This window comes from Triturus cristatus, chromosome 11, assembly GCF_964204655.1.
Source record: "Triturus cristatus chromosome 11, aTriCri1.1, whole genome shotgun sequence".
NCBI classification, from domain to species: domain Eukaryota; kingdom Metazoa; phylum Chordata; class Amphibia; order Caudata; family Salamandridae; genus Triturus; species Triturus cristatus.
Genome location: NC_140594.1, coordinates 430,480,618 through 430,503,398, shown reverse-complemented (window position 1 = coordinate 430,503,398; position 22,781 = coordinate 430,480,618). Strand labels below are relative to the sequence as shown.

General features: G+C 45.2%; 1 protein-coding gene across 6 annotated transcripts in view; it reads right to left on the bottom strand.

The window, feature by feature from the left end:
* The window catches only part of AAK1 (AP2 associated kinase 1), a 362,789-nt gene that overhangs the window by 291,060 nt on the left and 48,948 nt on the right, over positions 1–22,781 (bottom strand). For all 6 annotated transcript variants that reach the window (XM_085636284.1, XM_085636286.1, XM_085636279.1 and 3 more), the window contains exons 3-5: positions 2,573–2,691; positions 945–1,053; positions 76–218 (exon numbers count right to left, since the gene is read on the bottom strand). In XM_085636284.1, the coding sequence (XP_085492410.1) occupies positions 76–218; positions 945–1,053; positions 2,573–2,691 (371 nt within the window). The remainder of the gene's footprint in view (positions 1–75; positions 219–944; positions 1,054–2,572; positions 2,692–22,781) is intronic.

Genomic DNA, 22,781 nt, shown 5'->3' with positions numbered 1-22,781 from the left:
TTTTGGCTGAAATGATGCAGTACTTTGACCCTGTGTGGGTACTATGAAATATGCAGAAGGTATGCTGCACTTTACCTTGAGGTCACGGTGAACAATGGGAATCTTGCACTGGTGCAGTCGAGCCACTGCCTCACAGGTGTCGCAGAAGATCTGTAAGACCTCGTTCTCCGTGAAGCCTGTCTGCAGCCTCTGGTTCATCAGGTTTACAACCTGCCCTCCTGCAAGACAGAAGTCAGAGAGCGTGGAGACTTCCTATGATATAGAGAATAGTTGCCCATAGGGGATTTGCTTCTGCAAAGTGGCAGAGCAGCCACACATAGATATGCACATACAACAGTGAGGTGGAGGAAGTGGTAAGGGTGAGTTCACCTGATGCACAGAGAGCAGTCACATGTAATACCATTCTGCAGAAGAGAGGAGAGCAGTCACACATACTTCCGATGATAGATGAGTCACATACAGGCCTTATGGCACGAGAGAGTATTCACACAAATGCTTTAGAAGAGAGAAGGTTCAAACAAACTTCAGAGGAGGAAGCGGTTGCTTACAGTCATCAGATGGGACATAAGTCATGAACAGGTTTCAGGGTCGAGTAGTCACACACATACTTCAGAGGATAGACAGAAACAATACACAGGCTTCAGAGGAAGGCGGAATCACATATGCTTCAGAGAGAGGAGTCACTTGCAGGTGTCAGAAAACAGAAATCACACAGAGTCTTACTCAACACCAGAGGGGAGAGCAGTCTCCTAACATAAAATACCCATTTGGAGAATGAAAATATAAGTTCAGGTCTACACGTCATAGTAAAAACCTGGAAACATGCAGTTAGGTGGCCATGGATGGGCTGCCCATACACAGTGGCCTCAGTAGGCACGTATGCATTGCCTACATATTCAGGCCCAATAAGTATGCAAGTCCAACCCAGAAACAAAGGCACTTACCACGACAGTAATCCATCAGGATGAGAACCTCCCATACATCACCGCTACTCACAGAGTTGATGCTGGAATCGATGTAACCAACAATGTTCTTATGACCAACCAGGTCCCTCTATAATAAAACAGACATATTTGCAGTTGTGAAAGAGGGCAACATACAGGCATCACTATACTTGAAAACACAGGGTGGCATCAAAGTCAAAAGGCACAGAGCCTTGCTCGAGATATTCCATCCAGATAGACGTTTGGGGCGAACAGTGGTCAGAAGGCAATAAGCACCATTGACAAGGCAGCGGTCTTAATGCTCTTGAAGCCAAGCTGGATAAGACAACACTTGTCTAACTAGTCCTTTAAATTAGCCAGTAAGCAGAGGATTTAAGGCAGCTTCCCTTTAGGGGTTTTCCAAATCTTTAGGTACAAATGGAAATTCAGCCAAACTTCTAAAATATGGTTCGGCACTCTAGTTTTAAACCTAGCTATTTGAATACTTAAAGAAGATGCTTTCTTCAGTAAGCTTTGTTCAAATCAAATAGCAAAAAAGACCAGCGGTCAAGCAGTATTTTTATAAAGAGATTTTGGGCTTACGTTACGGCACAAATATTCAATGCAGTATAATTCCTCATGACGTGATGCGGAATGGTAATTAAGATCCTAAACCAAAGAAGGCTGGGATAAACTCTTGCTTCGTAATCAAACTCCAAATGCACCAATGTGACTAGATGTATTGAATCTAATCTGCTTTGTGCTCTTAATGTATTATTTTCTGGCAACCTGTGCCTATAAATGTAAGAGCGATGTATGGAACATAGGAGCACAAGTGTACATGTAGCATTTTTATCAAATTGTAAAGCATGTGCATAGTATAAAGCATAATGTTAATTATATAAAAGAATTGGGGCTTCTTTTTTGGGTGTGTAACTAACCAACTATTTGTTTGATTTCAGTTGCATACTTATTGAAATACAAGGCGAATGCATGACTAACTATGGGTTAGAGACAATTATTTATATATAAAGGTGACTAGCATCCGAATAGTCAAAAATGTGGTCTTCACCTGCTTATGAAACTGTCTTATTGGTGGGAAAAAAAAACAACCATTAAGCATGCAACTGAATTCCTAACAAAACACTTAGAATCTTCATCTGAATAGTTCACCATTTGCTTTTTGTCTTAGTGCCCAACTAACTATTGGCATTCCCACAATATGCCCAAAGTTGGTTGGATTTTAGATAAATGCTTACATATCTAATTGAATGATGAATGAATCAACAATATGGTATTTGTCCGAGCATCGACCGCCATTTGCAATTCGTCTCAATACAAATTTGCTATTCAGTAAAACATATCATTCGGAACTCTACTGCCCCATCTCATACGGTCTGTGGCTTCCAGGTACTTCGAAGCACCAGGGAAGACAAGGGATTAGGCAGTATCAGGGTACAGCCTCATCTCCTGGGCTGGCTGAAAAAATATATCTCCTAGAGCATCTAACAGTGTCTTAATATATGGGATGTTGGGATAGGCCAAGCTCCAGCCTTGCAAATTCTCACAGCTAGAATTCCATCACCCCTTTGCTGGACACAGTACAAGTGTTCAATTTTCTCCCATACAGCTTGCAGCGATCAGCTTACCATTATTTGGATTTCCCTCTTGCACACCTGCAGATCATGTTCGTTGTTGACGTACATGCGCTTCAGAGCACATCGCATGCCATTGTTGGTCCGCACCAAGAACACAATGGCAAAGCCCCCTTGAAAATGAAGTAAGAGTTTGACATTGTGAAATCGATCTACAAAAACAACTGATACAAGCAAATTTTTACATGAGGTCAGTTTTAACGTTGTCAATTTGCAGATTTAATACCATGTAGATCAATAGCGAGATGTATCAACAAGTAACCTTTAATGTTCAAACAGGACAGGCTTATATTTTTACCCTTAACCTGACCCAGGTGTGGAACTGCCAGCGATACAGTGCTTCATTTTTGTAAATAAAAAAATTGCATGGTACAATTCTTTGAAAGGAGTTTGCTGCTGGCACTGGGTTTCGCGGTTGCCTAGTAATAATTCTGTTTACTGTTGATTCCACCTCAGGACACTCCCACCTCCCTTTACTTTTCGTCTCTTTATGTCACTCGTGCTAGTTCATGTCTAACCCTCCGTCCTCCCTGTGCCACCACTTTCCTATCTTTGTCTTACTCCTTCCTCATTTGTTCTACATTTCTGTGGGCCATACTTGTAGTCGAAAACCACACATGGCACATGTGATGGAGATGCAATGAGCTGTGCCATCTTTCTAATCAACTAGCTACTAGACTGTTGCTTTTCACCTCTTCCACTGGCTCAGGAAGTCATGTCCACCGCAGCAGGCGCTGAGGACTGTTGTGGGTTGAGTCTCTGCTGCAGATGTCTTTGTGTAACCTGCAGCTTGCAGAACATTCTAGTAGAACATCCTCATCCTTTGTAGCCTCAAACATCCCCATCCTTTGTAGCCTCAAACATCCCTTAGGCAGAAGCCAGGTGCCATCCTGCTTCTCATTTTGGTACTCAGGATGACATATGTCAGACACTCGCCCCAAGTTCCCAGACAGATGCTCTTGCTAATCATCAGACCCTGTTGAGAGCTGAGAGTACACCTTTTATTATAGGCGACAACTATTCCCAGGTCCAGGCCATGACATACCTATCAGTTGGTGGCAACTTATGAACACCCAAGGGTGCTGGTTTTGTTTACCTGCACCCCACAGGAAGGACTACTTACTGACTCTTACTGTGGGGATTTGCTTAGTCTCATTCCTGAGCGCTAGGTCTTAATGACTGCATGTGGTGTACGAGAGTACATAAATAGTGAGGTATGCCTAAAGTAAGAAACCGTTTGTATGTATATTGTTCTAGTGGTGTGGTGTGGCATGGGGTTAACAGGTAGTGAGAATTGCCATCTCTGAATTTCCCTGCCTGTCTCACTGCTCTGCTCTTTACTCCCCTTGCAGAAACAATGTAAACGCTTAATGTATGCGTCTGTGTCGAAAAAACAAATATAAATGGAACAGGAAGGACCCTTTGTGTTCACCATCATTGGATCAGCAACTTCTAAAATGTCAGCCTACGGCCTAAGAAGTGCAACACGTGAACAAAAGGCCATGATAAAGAGCACGGACAAAGCTGCAGGTCCACACAAAAATGGGTAACTTGCCCCAGGCACCCTCAGCTCACATGGTTTTTTGTTCTCCCTCCAAGATGCAAAGACACAGAAACAGGCACAGTTTGGACAGAGGTTGCCTAGCTTCAATCTTCTAAAAAAAAAAAAGTGAGAGCTCACTTTGGTATCTGGTTGCTGTGAAGCTATGTAACCCTGAAGTAAATGCCCTTTTGAAAGATTTGTTACCGTCAGATAGTTCGGCAAACTTTGAATGTCAGCATTCAGTTAGCTGATGCTAAACTGGATAAGGAAGTTGTTACAATCAAGAATGTAGTCTAGTAGGTTATAAAAGATGTAGGTTTATTCGGTTTAATCCAGGTTACAGGTAAATCAAGTAAAGCCCCACCAGGAGCAGCATCCTGCTGCTCAGCCCTACTCTATCCAACTGTCCACTCATCCAAGCACACACACTCAACATTCCAACCATCCAATGACCTCACTCACCGGCTGAGCAGCAGGGAACATCAAGACTGTTGAGAGAATGCATAAGATAGCAAGCAGCCACAACACATCTGCCCGCCTATGAAACAGGAAATCCAGGAAGACGAAGGATGGCAAAACTCCTTCCCACAAAACGTCCAACAAAACTAAGAATGCCACCCACACCGAAACAAACAGAGAAAGCCAAACACACTTTCTGCAATAACTTCAATGCTCCAATGGGATGTAAGATGGCAAAATACACAGGCAATTAATACGTCCCACAAATTCACAATGCAAGTGTGCAGATAACCCAAAAACTGAACACAACTACCCGTTCCCCTCACAACATACACTCTAACAGGACCAGCCTGTTATTACCCTCCATAACACAACACTGAAACAGGACCAGGGTTTCACCTACTTTCTACTGCATAGGGGTGTCACAACGTACCCCCATAACATTGGGCTAAAATCTGATCTATCATCCTAACCCTATAGGAAGGATGGCAACTACCCACCGGGCTCAACACATTGCCCCTACTTACTAAACCCCTTCGGAAGGATGGTTAAAAACACACTTCACAAAAAGGTCACTCAAACCATTCTCCTCCTCCTACATACTAAATAGGACAAGCAAAATATACACCTGTACAACCTTGGGCTAAACACGTGCCCCTACACCCTTAACCCCCTCGGAAGGGTGGAACCTTGGGCCTACGCACTATCCCTACACCCTAACATGTTACCCAGATCGTGACTAACATTTGACCCTATAAAAGCATCCATAAGATTCAGCATGATATTGAAGATACAACACACTACACACATTGAAAAATATTAAGAATTCACAGATTATTCACTGGCAGCGAGTTTTAAAACCACCTCTTCGGTGAGCGAATCCTCACCCAAATCCAAATTCCACACCAATGGTGAGTCTGTCTCCGTACTCAGTGCACTTTACTGTGTGAGTCACCAATTATTTTACCTTGAAAGCGCTGTTGCCAAACCCTCTTTTCAACCCAGTGTGTTCAGTGCTGGCATTCTAGGCTTTTCAAGGCATGTTGCACAAGCTTTACATCCATTACCAATTTACGCGCAGTTACAGGAGCTTCCACACAGCTGTTTACGAACCTGCTGCGCAGAGTGGATGAATTCAAAATGCCCAGGTTTCATAATAAAGAGACTACCCATAAAATGCAGTTAGCGCTCCAGATTCCTCTGAGGGCATTCTATATTCCCTCATGTAACGCGCGCACACACACACCCCTTTGAGGATCTCTTTAAAGACACAAAATATAATGGTGTGCCAGAGCAACACATACACCCTCCGCAGAATGTCCATGAAATGCTAGAAACAACAAATGCGCTTACATAGGTCTTTCACACAAATCCACAGGTCAGCAGCAGCTCACTAGTTTCCCATATGACATGTGCACAAAGACTCCCGTCATGCACTTGGACTCCCACACAGATGCAGTTCGCAAGCTCCTCAACGCTGCTCACAAGCTCTAGAACGCTGCTGTGGTCACGCTCAATACATGCCAGTTACGCTCGAGTATCCAAATGCTGCACAACACTGCTTGGCCAATGGCAAGTAAAGAAAAACAAGCATTTGCAATGCAATTGGTGTGAGAAGTTGGCCTGGTATATGATGTTCACTAGTTAAAGTGACCACCTTGTACCATGCCAAGCAACCCTTGTGGTGTGGTTGTAAGTCAACCTTTTCGGACTAGCTGCCCTAGTGGTAGCGTAGGCTAAGCAGTCTTTGAGGCTAAACTCGTGAAGCGTGTTAAGCAAGCTGTTTTACCAAATGTAACCCCCTTTTGTACCAATGAAAGGACAGCACACAGATATATATTGAAAATATATATGTATTTATTTCTCAAAGTATCCCCTAGACTCTTTATGAGCACAGGAGCACAAATCGTTAAACAAGAATACGTTAGAATACACAGAAGTTGCACTTTATATGGATAGGCCCTGGTGGCGCTCAAACCATATACTAAAATAGTGGTATAAGTACCACGAACAGAAAAGGGAAAAGGCCTAGGGCCTCTAGAATCGCTGGGCCTACAAGGAGCTAACTTTAGTTAGTGACCAGGAGGTCCACGGGTTGCGTGTGCAGAGCAAATAGTCACACGGGAGCTCCCATAAGTTTTCAATGGGTGCGTAAAAGTTACAAAGTTACTGCAAAAAGGATCTTCCGGATGGACTATGAACTCAAGATTCGAAACACAGACACTAGAGATGATACTCTACACTTGGGCACCGGAGTGCCAGCTTTACCTCACCCACAGGAAGCGGGTGCATAGGTCTCGAAGTGCGTCGGGTTTCTTCTATCTGTTCAATGGAGCCTGAAGACAAAGATGCTGCAGGCGATCGGTCCGGAAGAGATGCGGTGGATCCCAGAGTGGATCGGAGTTGTAGAAGACCTGTAAGCAGAGGGGACAGTGTTCACAGTCACTAGCCAGTGACCAGCGTGGCACCAGGTGGGTACCAGGCGATGTCGGGTGCAAACAGGAAGGAAGGTGTAGCTTGTCTCTGCAGCCACGTGGTCCCTGAAGGTCGACGACATCCAGGAGTCGATTCACGAGCTGTCCTACACAGGCTCTCGCTGTCGGCGGTGTCGGCGACTTGATCGAAGCAAACAAGCCTTGGCAAAAGCAATTGTTGTGGAAAACGAAATAAGCTGATGGTTCTGACCAGCAAGGTCAGAGGGACTGCTCCTTTGGAGGGGAGCAAGGGCCAGTCTGGAGCAACCAGACCAGCGGTGTAGTTCTTGAAGTTCGTCGCCAAGATGGCCACTAGCCAGCGGGCCAGCAACCGGTTAGGCGCGTCGAGTGGCAAAATGCAGAAGGGCCCCACGCAGATCGTGGAGATGCTGGAGGGCTCACCTTTGGTGCAGATGCTGCTCGGGTGTTGGGCTTCTCAGATACCAAAGCACAACTTGGAGGGAGCCTCGGTTGTTGCGCTTGCAGCTTGTCGTGGTCTTTTCAAGATGGCTGGCTCCACGTGTCTCGGTGCCTCCACAGGTCTCCTCGTTTCAGGGACTGTGGATCGGGCGGTGAGAGGTCTGGAGGTCCAGGTCTTGTCAGTCTCTGGGCTTGGGCTCCGGCGGGAGGCGGCGGCAAAGCAGACGTTGATTCGCTGGATGGTGCTTGCGTTAGCAAGGTGGTCACTCCCTGACCACAGGGGAGATTGGCTTCAGTCCTCTGTGCGGCAGAGCGTCGAAGTTACCGTCTTCTTCTTTGTAGTAAGTTGATTCCAGGATGTCTGAAGTCTTAGGACACAGCTCCTACCTTTAAGCGGATTCTAGGGGCCGGACTACCTGCTAGGTCCCTCCCTAAGGGTGGGACCAGGAAGGGGGGTGGTTACACCCCCAATCCTTTGTCCAGCTCGCCCCAGGCCCGGGACTGGTGTGCCCCAGGACCGGTTTGAACTGGCATATGCACCGAGGCTCCTTGTGAGCCTCAGGCATGTCTGGTTCCTTTCAAGCCCTACCTGACCAATACACAAAATCCTGTCTGGGGTGGTGCACGCACCTCCCCTGGCAGGAAACCCTTTGTCCACACCTCCCAAGCTGGAAGGACTCCCAGCAGCAGGAGGGCAGACTTGTGTCTGTGGTGGCAGCATCCATTTTGTGGAGCTGAGGCTATGTCTGATTTTACCCGGGTTTCAGGTACTGTACATGTCGTGTCCCTCTAGAAGGGTGGAATGCTAACCCCGTCGCCAGAATTGGCGAGGGGTTAGTATTCCAATTCATATGACACCTTACTCGACAGGTTTTGATAAAGCCAAACCAAAGTTAGCATTTAACCGCGAGGTTCATAATGCACTTAAGAGTATATGGTATGACGATATCTGGTAACAGTAGAAGGAAGTGGTTCCGACCACTGCAGACAGGCTCAGCTCATGCCAGAGCACCATCTCACATGGAACCAAGCACTCTGCCTTCAGGATTGTTAAGGCCTGCCATAGGAGTGACTTATAGGTTAACATGTGTCCCATTTAAGGTTAGGTATAGGTATACTACACCTAAGTAAGAGGTGGTTACACCAACTTACCCCAACTGAGTGATCAGCCAGTTGTGTCAAATTTGTTAGGCCAAGCCTGGGGTGGCATAATACATGCTTCAGCCCCTGGCAGGCCTTAGATACACCAATGCCCTGGGTACCTAGTGTACACTGGTACAGGGGCTCACAGGGTGATCCAACCAATTGGGTATGTACCTAGGGTACATGGAGTCCATTTTAAAGAGAGAACAGCCAGGCTGAGATCCTGAATGGCAGGATCTCAGGCCAACTAAGTCGAAAAACCAGCTAGACACTAGGCAAAAATTTGGGGGTAACCATAGTCAGATATCCACCTTCCTACAATTGGTCTTGTAATTAGCAAGTTTGAGCTATTGGCCTTGTAAACGACAATACCTTTTTTTTGTTTTGCTTTTTAAAACAGAAATTAAAGGCATTGTAATTTACAATGTCAATAGCTTAAACTGGCTTAAATGCGAGACCTATTGCATTGCAAATGCTTGAGGGTCGGAGACGGGCCTCTGAGATTAGTGCGTTGCGTCACGGCCAATGGGACCGCCGGAGACGGCCTGCAGGAATGCCGCAGCTGGGTGAGCACTGGGGCAAGGATCTAGCGATTGCAGAGAAGGGACTGCTCCACTGCTGGGTCTGGGCCGGCCGGCAGCCCCTGGCTGTTTTAGGTCAGTGCGGCGGCTGTCAGACCAGCTGCCAGTGGTGTGGCAGGGCACCGCAGGTGCGATTGGATGCCGCTTCTCCTTACCACCACTTAAGCTCAGCAGATGAGTGGTGTGGGAGAGATTGCCCGTTGACGTCCCGGCCCCACCGGTTGTCGATGGCTGCCCCTGGGGCGCCGTTCGCCTGATCTCATATAGCTGTGGTGACTACCTCATTGGCGCCGCGTGGGGGATGCACTCCTGGCCACCAACATCCCAAGCCAGCTGCAGTTCACACAAGTGCAGCACCAACTTCAGTCACTAGATGGCACTTCTGGCACACACAAGATCTTAGGCCTCTGATTGAGCCAGCTACACACACTGCAGGGCGCTACCCAGGCTGTTGCATGTTTGGAAGAGAAACGTTCCCCTCACCCTTACAAAGGTGAGGTGCACAGATAACCTGCTGGGGCCCTTCTGTGTCCAGGCTGGGCATGGGATGCACTGCACCACAGGTCAGGAGATGGGTAGGAACAGTGCAGCCACAGCTGGGAGGTGGGTGGTGAGGGTGGAGCGCTTTCAAAATGGTCAGATGACGAGACGCCGTGCACAACAGACGCCGTGCGGGTGCACATCATTGCGCGTGTCTGCCGCTTAAACACGTGTGTCTGAAGAAACGCCGTGCGCGACCCAAATCTCAAGTCCGGGTGGGCGGGGCCTAAGGGTGACAGGGCGGACACCAACCCCGCTTCCAGAGAAGCCGGACACAAAAGCAAAAATAGTTCTCGCCAAGGCGAATCAGCGCATGCGCTGCAACGCAGGCGAGACCTAATGAATTAAGAATTTCACAAGTCCCAAAAGGCATATAGAAAAGGGTCTCACCACAAGCCAAGCTTAGTTATCAGTACCTTGTGACACTTGCTGCCAGTTGCAAACTCCAACCTCGGCAGCGCTAGTTGCACATATTGAGATGAACAAAACGCCTTTCATACCAGGGTTATTCCAATGCTAAATTCAGGTACAAACTCCCCACAGGTGAAATCTCCTTGCCTCATCGGTTCACTCCTCACCAGTGTTCCTCATCCATATGAAATAGGCAGGCCTCTGAGCCTACTGCACACTTAAGCTGGCCTGTTAAAATGCCCTGGGATGGTGCAATTTTTCCTTAGAGGCTTCAAACTCTTTCTTTGTAATCCTTCTTCTGTAGTTCCTCTAGTTTCTTTAATTTATTGCTCCTCCCATGTAGTTTCTTTTCCGCTCGTCACCAGTGTTACAATCAAGGATGTAGTCTTGCAGGTTATAAAAGATGTAGGTTTATATCAGGTTACAGATAAATCGTGTAAAGCCCCACCAGGAGCAGCATCCTGCTGCTCAGCCCTTCTCTATCCAACTGGTTACACATTCAAGCACACACTCAAAATTCTAGCCATCCGTGCATGCCTTTACAATGCATTTAAGGTAAGTTGGAGGTGTGTGGGGCACCCCCCAAATGCATTGTTTTAATATATAAAAGATATCCATGCTAATGGCATGTGTTGTAAAAGCATATGCATGGTAAAAACATGTGTGATAAAAAATGTGTGGTAAAGGCTTGCGATGTATTTCCCTGTAGTGTACCGTCATAGAAGCCTTCCAAAACAAAAAGCCAGCAACCACTACCCAGACTGTCCTTGAATTTATCTGCAGTTCCGCTAAGAGAGATGGAGAGAGAAGAGAAGCTGTAGGACTGACCTTAAAAACAAATTGCTACTTGTAAGGTTTCCCTCCCCATCCCCTTCACAGATGTGTGCATTCTCCCATGACCTCCCATCAGCATACAGGTCACCCAAAAGTGGATTCCTTTAATTTTTTCTGCATTGGCTCGCAAGCTCGAAACCAACCCCAAGCAGACGTATCGCTGGTAGGCTAGTGTCCCTCTCCCCATATGTACACCTTGACCCGAGACTGTCAACTTGAGGTGCAAACTTCATCTCTTTGCATAGAAGTCTCACATTGGCACCCCAGTCATCTCCCAGGCCAAAGGAAGTGGGACTATAAGCCAGAAATGAACAACGTAGTGACAAATGCAGCAGCTCCAAGTGTCTGAGCAGAGATGTGTCCTATATAAGTTGCCAAATGGTAACTCAACAACACGTAGGACTGTGCTGGAGCACTGCAATTACCCAACAAAAATAATTCAACAGGTGGAGTATGCCTAGAAAGAATCGGTTGATATGTGAATGCTTTTGACACTTGAGACTCCTTTGCTGCTCAGTTTGAGCCGGTGGCTTCCCATGCTTTGCACCAGCAATTAATTGTCAACCTCGGCACTTACTACAGTCTGAAACATGGTGGCAGCATCACATTTAGAGATTAGCACAACAGTTGTTTATTAATTCAATATAGATTAAAATGACTAATACCTGCCGCTGAAGCATTGTTTATAGCTTTGGGGGCCTGAAATAGTCTGAATTGTCACACTTGTAGGAATGTGATGGTTAATAGGTGTGTTGATGTGGTCATTTGGCAGCGCTGGCACGGGCAATGGGTGGTGCAAGCTGTTTTGCCAGCTGACAAGGACCCTGGCACTCATTTTTACAAATTAAGCCCTCCCTTTGCCCCAGTAGCATAGATGATGATACAAAGTAGCTGTTGGCCCCTTTTCAAGACCTGTTGAATGTGGGCTGTAAATCACGGTTAGTGTGCGAGATTTTGCAAAACTAATTGCAGGAGCCATCTTTCTGCTCATGCTCTCTATGCCTACAGATTGCATTTGTCTAGGACGTGTAAGGCCTTTTTCCATGCCTGGAGCTTGAAGTGGAATATTTCTGAATAGCTTGCTCAGGGGTCAAGAGTTTCTATTTCTGTATACATTTGAAGCTATTTTGCATAATTTCTCATAACTTAAGTATCCTGCACCTGTGCTTCGTCTCATCAGATGATGTCCATTACAGCCCACTGTACAAAAACCTATACATTTATTGCTTGTCTCTCATTGAGCAATTTTTGGTCAATAGGGGTTTCCGGGATCCCCTTGTCGCCCAATTCTGTGATTCTCAGATAGATTTTTCTTTCGTTATTATACATTTTGAGACATTGAATAGGCAGATTTTCTTTAAGAATTTCAAGATATATATAATAGAGAAAAATGTTTGAAATAACAGCTCAGGACATTGATTCATTGTGAGTGATGCATGTACTATTTTAAGGAAATATCCTACCCAAAAAGGTACTTGTCAGTTCTTGGAACTTCCACTGGTCTGACTTCTGTGGTTCCAAGACCAATTTGACAGAGCTCATTAGAAGGATTGCCTAAATGAGTTCCGCAGGCTGAGGGAGAACTTGCCGGACAGTCATTCACACTTTTGCACTTCGCAATACCACAAACATTGCACTGGCTAATAGTAACAACCATTACTTCAGTAACGAGAGACATTTGTTCTTGTGTCGTGCTCTGTATACATGATTTCTACTACTGTATAAAACTCCTAAGAAATACATTACAAGCTCCTGCACAAAACGGGAGACCATGTCCTCTCCTCAACCATTATCCCCTATAGTTTGTGATTCAAAAGTAAACCATATAAAACTAATTTCAAAAGAAGTATGCATCTGTTTTACGAGCAATTTTAAAAATATCACAATGTTCAATTCAAGAATGAATAAATAAACAGTGTCTTCTGTTCATAATCGTTTAGACCCAATGAGGCCAATAAGACAAGGCATGAACAGTCAGCAGATTTCCATAGCACAGCGTTGTGCCATAGAATATAAAATGATGAGACATCTCCCCCGTTTTAAGACATGAGCAGTATCAGTAATTTAAAGATGGCGCCAAGCCCCCAAGGTCGAGGTAGGCGGCCAAGTATAATTCTTGTGTTGACCTTTATTTCTCAGGGATCTCCTCAGTTCACCATACTAACCAATGACCCTCGCTTCTGGTTAGTAAATTAACACAAGAGCTTTTCTGGATCCATAAGTACAATAATTAAGTTAAGTTTTCTTCACATATATTATGATAAGTCTTCTTTGAAGCCCATGACATGGAACGCTTTGTTGTACAGCAGCCCAAAATATTCTAGGTCATGTTGTCAAATTAAACAAAATATTTGATATCAAAGTAGATGTCCCAGGTCATACACATTTAGGTAAAATGCTTATGAAACCCGTTGGTAATTACTGATAAATTCGACCATTTTTTAATCCCTCCCCCCCTCCCAACTAAAAAAAATAAATAATAACGAAGGTTAAAAAAAAAAAAAAAAAAAAAAAAGCTTTGAATGTTTTACTGTGTGGCACTTCTGACACACCACAGAGTCCCACTAGGATTGAAACCTGGTGTCTAGAGGTTACGTGACAATCGCTGAAATAGGTGCATTAAGCGAACAAGTGCTCACAGGGGTTGGCACTCATGCCCAGCTGTTTACATACAGAAGTATGTATGTACCTGAACCCATTGAGGCATGTTACACAAATGTTCATGTAACAGATGTAGCCTGTCACTAGCACCCTCCAAAATATCAGAATGTCTATCTTACGCAAAAGCAAACCTGTCGAGACACACTGTGCCACCTCGTGCCACCCACTATCAGCTTTACTCACAAGGTCTCCCAGTGAGGAGCCAATATCACACAGCAAAACCCTTACATGGGAGACACCAAATAGTAGTTCTGAAACCTCTCTATACCATGAGCATCAGGTTGGAAACAGTTTCTTATTTTTTATTTTTATTTTGGGGAGCAGGCTGGACGTTCTGCTCAGGTGATAACAGAACTTTATGCCCCTCCCCTCCAAAGCACATCCACTACTAGTAAGGCAGTGCTGGTCTCAAAGCCATGCCCAGTCTTCTTGACCCCGCCCTTCCAAGGCCCCGCCACCCGCACACAGTAGGAATATTTTCACGGTTTGCAAAAGGACCCGGCAAGAAGCTCTTTTTCCTCACTGGATCCTGTGGTTTCATAAACTGCTTACTAGACAGAAGAATGTGTGGAAGCAATGTCAGGGGAGACAGATGTAGGGAGCCATCAACTACCTACCATCATTACCCAAGTATGGTCAAATCTCTCGCGCTCGCAGGACTGAAGAAAGTGCAGCGACCACCCTCACCTTGCAGGGCCCTCAGCTAAACTCCTGAAGTAAGTCTAGGAGAGCTGGCACTTCGGTGAGGCAGGTCTGTGCCTTTACAAACAAGTGCTGCCAAGCACAACAGGTCTGATACTTGCACTTGAGCCCTCAGTGAAGCAATAAAAAATGCTTGTTCCAGAACACAATAACTACAATAAAGGATTATTGTATATATGCAATGCATAGATGCAATAAAGAATTAAATGTATGAGAAGGTGTGCTTTTATGATATGAAATGGTCCCGCTTCGGTTCCAATGGAATAGAAAGATACACCCAAATAGCCAACAGAAAGAGGGTGAAACTAAAATTCTCCAGTGGGCAGATTCAAGATGCAATTAACAATGGCTTATGGTTCCTGAGCCAGAGAATCTAATGCAGAAGAAGCCTGAACCAAAGCCCTCTAGAGTATTTACAGGAAACAATGTGCTTGCTTGGAATTGCGCCATTGCAAGTCAAACAGAAGTATGTCGAATTGCCTTTTAGCCATCCAGGAAAATGGCACAGTAAGCTAAACTAAATCTGCTATGACCAGCATGTTACAAGTTCAAATCCTTTCAGTCTACTCTGCCTTTCACCCTTCTAGGTTACTAAACTGAGTATAATCAGTTATAACAATAAAAGCTAATATTTACAGCACTAAAACTGTAATTTTACTTGCTTTACAAAAAGTTATTTTATATTATTATGAATACTGTGTTCAGTTCTGGATGTCTCGCAGAGTGTTGTTGCCCAGTTCTGGAGGCCTCATCTAGATAGTTGTGTCCAGCCGATGCGCCTCATATGGATCACAACATTCTGTTCTGGAGTTCATCAATGGAGTGTTGTGTTCACTCATGGGGGCAACAGCAGGTGGATTGATTCCAGTTCTGAAGATCAAAGTAAATGAGTTTTGGGAGAACATTTGTTTGACATGTTAGCTTGTTCATGGATGTGGTTGCATGGATGATTAGGGGGTATGGGTACGCGTGTGAATGTGTGGATGGAGGGTCACAGATGGAGGAGTATGGAAGAGCAAGTGCGTGAATGAGTGGGTGTATAGATAGATGCGAGAGAGGATGGATAGAGTGAGGAGTGGATGCATAAGTGAATGGGAGAGTGAGATGGTAAAGTGGGTGCAAAATCTCATAAGTCATTGGGTTGAGAAGTGATGAATTACGTTACGGTCAGCCTCAATGTTGTGTAAATTAATTTTATTATTGAAAGGTGAATTTGAGCAGTTAGGTAGGATAGCGAAGTGGGTGAGTTAATTTGTGATTGGGTGGATGAGTGACTGAGTTTGTTGGTGAATTAATGACTGGGTGTGTGGGTGATTAGGGCAATGAATGAGAAGTAGTTGGATGCATGGCAGGTTGGGTGTGGTGAGTGTCTGTGAGCAGGCACAAGGACGAGTGAGTGACTGGGAGGACGAGTGAGTGACTGGGAGGACGAGTGAGTGACTGGGAGGACGAGTGAGTGACTGGGTGGACGAGTGAGTGACTGGGTGGACGAGTGAGTGACTGGGTGGACGAGTGAGTGACTGGGTGGACGAGTGAGTGACTGGGTGGACGAGTGAGTGACTGGGTGGACGAGTGAGTGACTGGGTGGACGAGTGAGTGACTGGGTGGACGAGTGAGTGACTGGGTGGACGAGTGAGTGACTGGGTGGACGAGTGAGTGACTAGGTGGACGAGTGAATGACTAGGTGGACGAGTGAATGACTAGGTGGACGAGTGAATGACTAGGTGGACGAGTGAATGACTAGGTGGACGAGTGAATGACTAGGTGGACGAGTGAATGACTAGGTGGACGAGTGAATGACTAGGTGGACGAGTGAATGACTAGGTGGACGAGTGAATGACTAGGTGGACGAGTGAATGACTAGGTGGACGAGTGAATGACTAGGTGGACGAGTGAATGACTAGGTGGACGAGTGAATGACTAGGTGGACGAGTGAATGACTAGGTGGACGAGTGAATGACTAGGTGGACGAGTGAATGACTAGGTGGACGAGTGAATGACTAGGTGGACGAGTGATCAAGTGTGAGACTTGGAGGATTGGAAGCAAGTGAAGAAAGACTGAAAGAGTGTAGTAGGACATGAGATCAGTGGCAGGAATGGAGAATGTGCCACTAACCCTTCCATCTTTCATTGTGCTGCTTCTCTCAATATTGTCCCTCAAAAATGTTTTTTTCTTCAAAATCCCAAAGACCAATAGCCCACTAAGTGACCCCATCAGCTTTCCATCCTTCACATGGCTAAAAGCTCAAAAGAACATAACTTGCAGGGTTTGACCTCCCCATAATGTCCTCTCAACAAATTATCAGTTTTCTGATGTAACACTCCAAAATATTAATCTAGCCCAGAGAATTTCATATCTCCAAACTGGTTCCACCTCCTGAAGGTTGCCTTACTTTGTCTCTGTTTTTTAGTCAATCATTGTGTGCAACAAGGACCTGCTTGGCATTAGGATGAGGAGCCAGAAAGTAATGTGAACACTGACAGGAGTTATGAGTTCATCGTGAAATAAGTGGGTTTAAAAAAATTTTTTTTTTTTTAAAAAGAGTAATCCAACAAGGGTCGATGCAATGCTGTGATGGACAGCAGAAGAGCTGCAATCAACGGATCCCACATGTACACATCATGCATGAAGATGGTTATCTAGTGGGCGGTCATAGAACTGGTGCCCGTCTAAAAGAGTGACTCACTGCCAGAGGAGGAGCAATGCTTCTGGTTTCACCATGTTGATCCAATTATTTGCATGAAAGGAATCATGGTCGTGATCAGGCGATGGTCCCAATAAGATGAGCTGCAACGATATTTCCAACTAAAGGCATTTCATTTGGCTTGGTGATGACAGACGGGGATATTTTAGCCGGCTGACCCAATAGCCCTTCAATGTAATGTTACAATACATTTGGCCCTTGTGGCATAGGCCAAACTTCAATACGCATATACATTGGCTAATGGTGTGGCTTTACAGTGCTAACTTATGCAAATGCATGCATGCACACATGTTCAGTGACACATGCTTGTGTTGAATGTTTTAGCACTCTTTAGAGCCAAACCAATTGCCACGGTCAGTGCTCGTTTTTTCCTCAGTGCCACGCTCTGTGAATGATTGAAAGTAGCCTGTAATAAAAATATTATTGCCTTCACAAAACATATCATGCTGCCAACAGTGAGAAATATCCATGCACAAAGAATATAAAACGGATATTACATCATACTACAAACAAACAAAAACACATAAAAAGAAAATACTTTGTCCCATCACCACCAAGCTCCAATTGCTGGGAAGTGTAACCATCCACAAAATGCCATCCAATAGCCAGCAGTTGAACAATAATGTCAAAATCCCCTTCCTCTGTATTGTGTATTGTATATGATGTTGTGCCTTGTGGTGACATCAGGGTTTGGTTAGGTAGCCAAAGCAGTCTGTAGCCACACCCTATAAGTGAGACTCCACAGCACCAGCAGTTCTTGCTTTGTCCGTGGTTTGACGGAAAATGTTTATGATGTGCATGCTGTGGGAAGATATGGATATCAACTGTAAACACTGCACTGTTTCGTCATATATTTAGTACAAGTAGGCGAAAGGTAGGCTGTAGTGGAGCTTAGTGGACTGAAAACCAGGCCAGCGACCTGCAAAAATGCGTCCCTGCCAGGGGCAAACATACTTCAGAAAGCAATAAAATAAGTACTGCTGAGTGGGGTAATAACAGCTACAAATACATGCTTAGAGAACTTTACATTGATTATTTGAATGGCGACTCCCTTTTGCCTCTCAGTCAACCAGAAAGATCTATCAGGTGAAAAATGGTAACCGTTTCCTGCGGGCTCTCTACATGGTAGCATGTTGGATGGTTAGTTACTGAAGCAAAGGGAGTTAGTGTAGCATGTTCTAGACCTGTCCAAACCTAGACCGAGTCCCTAAAGCCCATCTCTTGGGTTGGAGAACCAGTGGAGTTCCAGCTGTTCAGGAGATACTTGTAGCAGCGGAATAGTGAGTATCAATAGGGTGTGCATTGCAATTGCTTATGTCTGGCTTGTGGGGTTTCGCGGAGACCGTGTGGTGTGATGCGGTAATGTTTTACGTTGTTGTGCGAGTCTGGTGGTTAATGCAGAGAATTTGAAATAGAGCTCCATGTAGCCCAAGAACCCAGGATGATATTAAAAAGTGTAGCATATATATTGCGATTGTGTGCTAAGGTTTGTGGTGCTCGTCATGAAACGTCGTCTACGGAACAATTGATAGGGACATTTATTTTTGCCTGAGTGTGAGGTGTGGTTAGTGAGGTGGATCTTTTGCGCGGGGAGAAGCTGCACTAATCTGAGTGATTCCCCGCTCGTCAAGGTTTCATTCGAGTGCGAGTAAGAGTTGGTCGGAAAGGGTTGTTCCGAACGGTTTCTTGTGTGATTGAATACTTTGAATTCTTTAGTGGAGCGTAAAAAGTTATTTGTTGAACTCCATTTTGTTTTGCGTGCTTGGTGCTGAGAAGAGTGTGTTCGTGAAGGAGGGTTAGCTATTGCGAGGAGTGAGAACTATGTCAGAGTGTGCCACACTGAGATTGGCAGGTTGGTGCTGAACCGTGCGGTTATTGTTTGCCTACGTCAGAGTGCCAGGCTGTTATTGGTTGTTGATGCCAAACGGGAAATGTGGGTGAGGAATTATTTCCTTGTTTGAAACAAAATGTCTTTGTAATTCTTGATATTATTGCTGGGAAAATGAAACTCTTAAGGCAATACGAAATATAATGAGGGGAGATGTGAGTATACCTGTTCGAGAGGGAGAAGAGGCACCATCCGAAGATACGGCTGGTCATTATATAACAATAAGTGTGGGCCTTCACACATGTATTTGTCTTAATCCATGACAAAAGATCATTGAGAAATAAGGTGCATTGATATTTCAACGCTATGGCACATTTAATTTGAGAATAACTGAGAATTTGAGAAGAGTACTGCATGAAATAAAACCGCTTCCTTAACCCACAAAATATGAAGAGCTTTCATCCTTGTAAGCGAGCAGCTCATGCTAGGCAGAAGAAAAGGCATCAGGGAAGCTAGAAAGGAGTGCCTACTTATGCCGATGCTAGGTGGGATGTAGGATAAAAGAAGCAGAGAACTGACAGACTGTACTCTGCAATGACAAGCAAAGGAACACAGAAGGGGAAAGAAGAAAAAGGGGGAGAAGACAGAAAACATGGAGTGAGTGTGGAACCAGTAATAACTATTCTAGTGATAATTTTCTGGATGCGTTGTGGTCAGCACGTCCACCTCCGTTTAATGAGGCCCAAGTGGAGGGAATGAGTGGTGCAGGAGCTACTGGATCTCCGAGGGTAGCTACTGCACAGGTGAACGCAAATTATAACGTGATGAGAGAGAGTACAGGGATTAATACCTCTATGAACCACAATGTTTTGAATGCCCCAGATGTGTTTACTGTTCCTGTCACCATCAGTCCCGTAGATCCTTTGTATAAACCTGGAACAACAGGAAACACAACACATACTTTGGTAGTTTGTACTGAAATAGTTCAGACTCTGATGAATACCCATTGTGCTGCAAGTGCAGAACTAACCATGAATTAGACAGGATTTTAACAGACTGGAGCGTTTGCCCAAAGATCGCTAAAATCTGACATGTCTATTTGGAATTCACTTCGGAGCAATAAGCATAGCACACCTAGGGAAGGGATAGTGTCTAATGCCGCTGTAACACAGACAAGCCTTAGTGCTAAAGAATTTGATGATTGGCTTAAAAGTTTAGTTGAAACCTTGAGCGACGGGGCAAGTTCAGGATTAGGCAAAGTAGTAATTCAGCCCTCAGTAAGAGAGAATGCAGTGAATGTGGTAAGTAAAGTTAGATTTGGATGAGAGGATACTATGAAACCTTGATCTTTCCGGAGCAGATAGTTATCTAGAGAATGGACTTGTGTTCATGAGTAAAGATGTTACCAAACACACAGAACAAGCCAAGAAAAACGGTTTGAATTAGCTCAAAAGTAGGAGATTGTCCTGAATAGGAACAAGTTTCTCTAGAAAAGTTACTGCAAATGCTTTGATGAAAAATTATCTCACTAGCATGAGAACATCAGGAATAAAACTGCAGATTAAAGAATTAATTAGTAACATCTTAAAGTGGAGCAAGCTAGGTAACTGGGAAGGCAGATGTGAAAAGATGAAAGAACATAAGAAACCTAGCCAAGAACCACTCCCGCCACAGTGGAGGGAGAGTGTAGGAAGCGGTCTCTCTGTATACTATACCAAAAAGGAGGTACAGTGTGCAGAAGTCCATTGTATCCCCAAGAGGCTTTACAGAGGCTAATGTAGATACTACTAATGCTCTCTTTTCCGGTAGTGTGGGTGAGCAGTTAGGCTTATCAGAGTGTTAAGCATTTGTTTTACACAAAGTGGCAAAAAATGAAATAATACACCACCAGCAGCACAGGGACGGCCGGGTGCAGGGTGCAAGTTTTGGCCTAGTCAGTAGTTCTCTGAAGTCTTCTCTGCTGTTGCAGCTCTGTAGTGTCCGGCTCTTCTTAGATCTTCAGGAACTGAAGTTCAGGGTCTGGGGATGCCATCTAAATACTAGATTTAGGGGTGTTACAAGGGAATGACAGGTAGTGGCCAATGGGCCCTACACCTGGGGTGTCTACACCCTCTATCATACCCACCTCCTGTGGGACGGGTGACATGGACCTAGCCCAGATTGGATAAGTCCCACCATGTTTAAGATGGTGGGCACTGAAGTGTTCTTCACCTCACCTCCAGCACCTGAGGGGTGGAGTTGGCAGAGGGGGGCACACCTCCTACACTTTCTAAGTTTCCCCCCCCCCTGCCTTCCCGGCAAAAAGGGGGTGAGGAAAGGAAGGGGGCATGCTACCTCTAACAGGAGAGATCGGGGTCGCATTACAAAGGCGGCAAGGCCTTTGACGTTCCCTGCTAAGGATGGCTCTTCCTGTCAAGGCGGAGGTGTGAACACCCACCCAGGAAAATCATTGTTCTCGACCTATGACCGAACACGGTCTGGTGCTAGCAGGCTGGCTTAGGCCAGTCAGTGACCACATTAAGGATTGGTATGTTTCAGGGAACCCCTCTAAGGGGCCCTCTCTGGGAAATTTTTAATAAATCTGACACTGAAATCAGTGCAGGTTTATTACGCGGAGATGTTTGGTACCAAATATCCCATATTTCAGTGAAGCCATCATGGAGCTGGGAAACTCGAAATGATGAGTGTCCAGCATATGTACTTACTGTGGCTTCCCTGGTCACTTACAATATCCAGGAATCAACAAGGATATTGCAGGGGCAATATCTGCTCATGCGGATATGCCCTCACAGGAGATCTAGTGCACCCTGCCTTAGGGCTAAGGCCTGCTAGAGGGGTATCTTACCTATATCTCATGCAGTGTTTATGGGAAAGGCACACAGGGATGAGTTCCACGTTAACTCTTCAGTTTGGTCTGCACCAAGACACGCAGGCTGCAGTGGCAGTGAGGATGCACTTGGTGAGGGGCCCCATAGGATGGCACAATTTGTGCTGCAGCCCTTAGGGACCGTCTTTAACTAGAAGGCCCTTTGTACCAGGGGTACCTTTTACTAGGGACTTGGATGTGAGCTAGAGGGATGTCAATCATGGAAACAACAGTTACAGTTTAGGGAAGGATATCTGGCACAGGGGAACTGGTTTGCAGGGACCCTGTGCATTACAGGTTGAAACTACATCATTTTCCTGGTAAAAAGTGGGGGCTAACCATGTCCAAAAGAGGCACTTTCCTACAGAGAGGGTACCTTGACCTTTCCATCAAGGGAAGAGCCCGGTGAAGGTTATGTCAATGTACCTTGGAGTAGAAGTGATTTTGCGTTATTCATAAATGAGTTCCCCAAGTTGATAGAAAAGTCAGTGGAGTGGTATTCGCATGTTGAGCGGTTTGTGAAAAATTTGCAGGTCCTGTGGGTGGATCTGTATACTCTGTTCGACACTGTGGTACCGGGTGACTTGTGGGCAGAATGTAGGGTGGCTATAGAGTGGCTGAAGAAGGAACCTCAAAGAAATCCAATACTGAATGCCCCGTCCCCATTAGTTATGAAATAGTTTCAGCAAGTAATGACCTTTTTGAAAGAGAAAATACCACCTAAAGACACAGATTGAGTTAAGATTGATAGGACCTACAACAAGGTTCAGGATGGTCTGATTGATCAAGTACTGGGATTGATGTGGCAACTTTGAAGAGAACGAATACCGGTCATTATTGAAACAAGTTGGGGAATTGGAATCGGAAATGTCGTCTTAATCCTAGTAACCAGGTTCAAAATTCAGAGTTTACACAACCCCAGGGTAATAAACCCACACAGTCACATAATGCACAGAGACCAAGAATCCAGAATTTGAATGTTCCCCAAGCTCCAGTGATATAGGTTCCACAAGCCCCGAAGCCACAGCAAAATAAA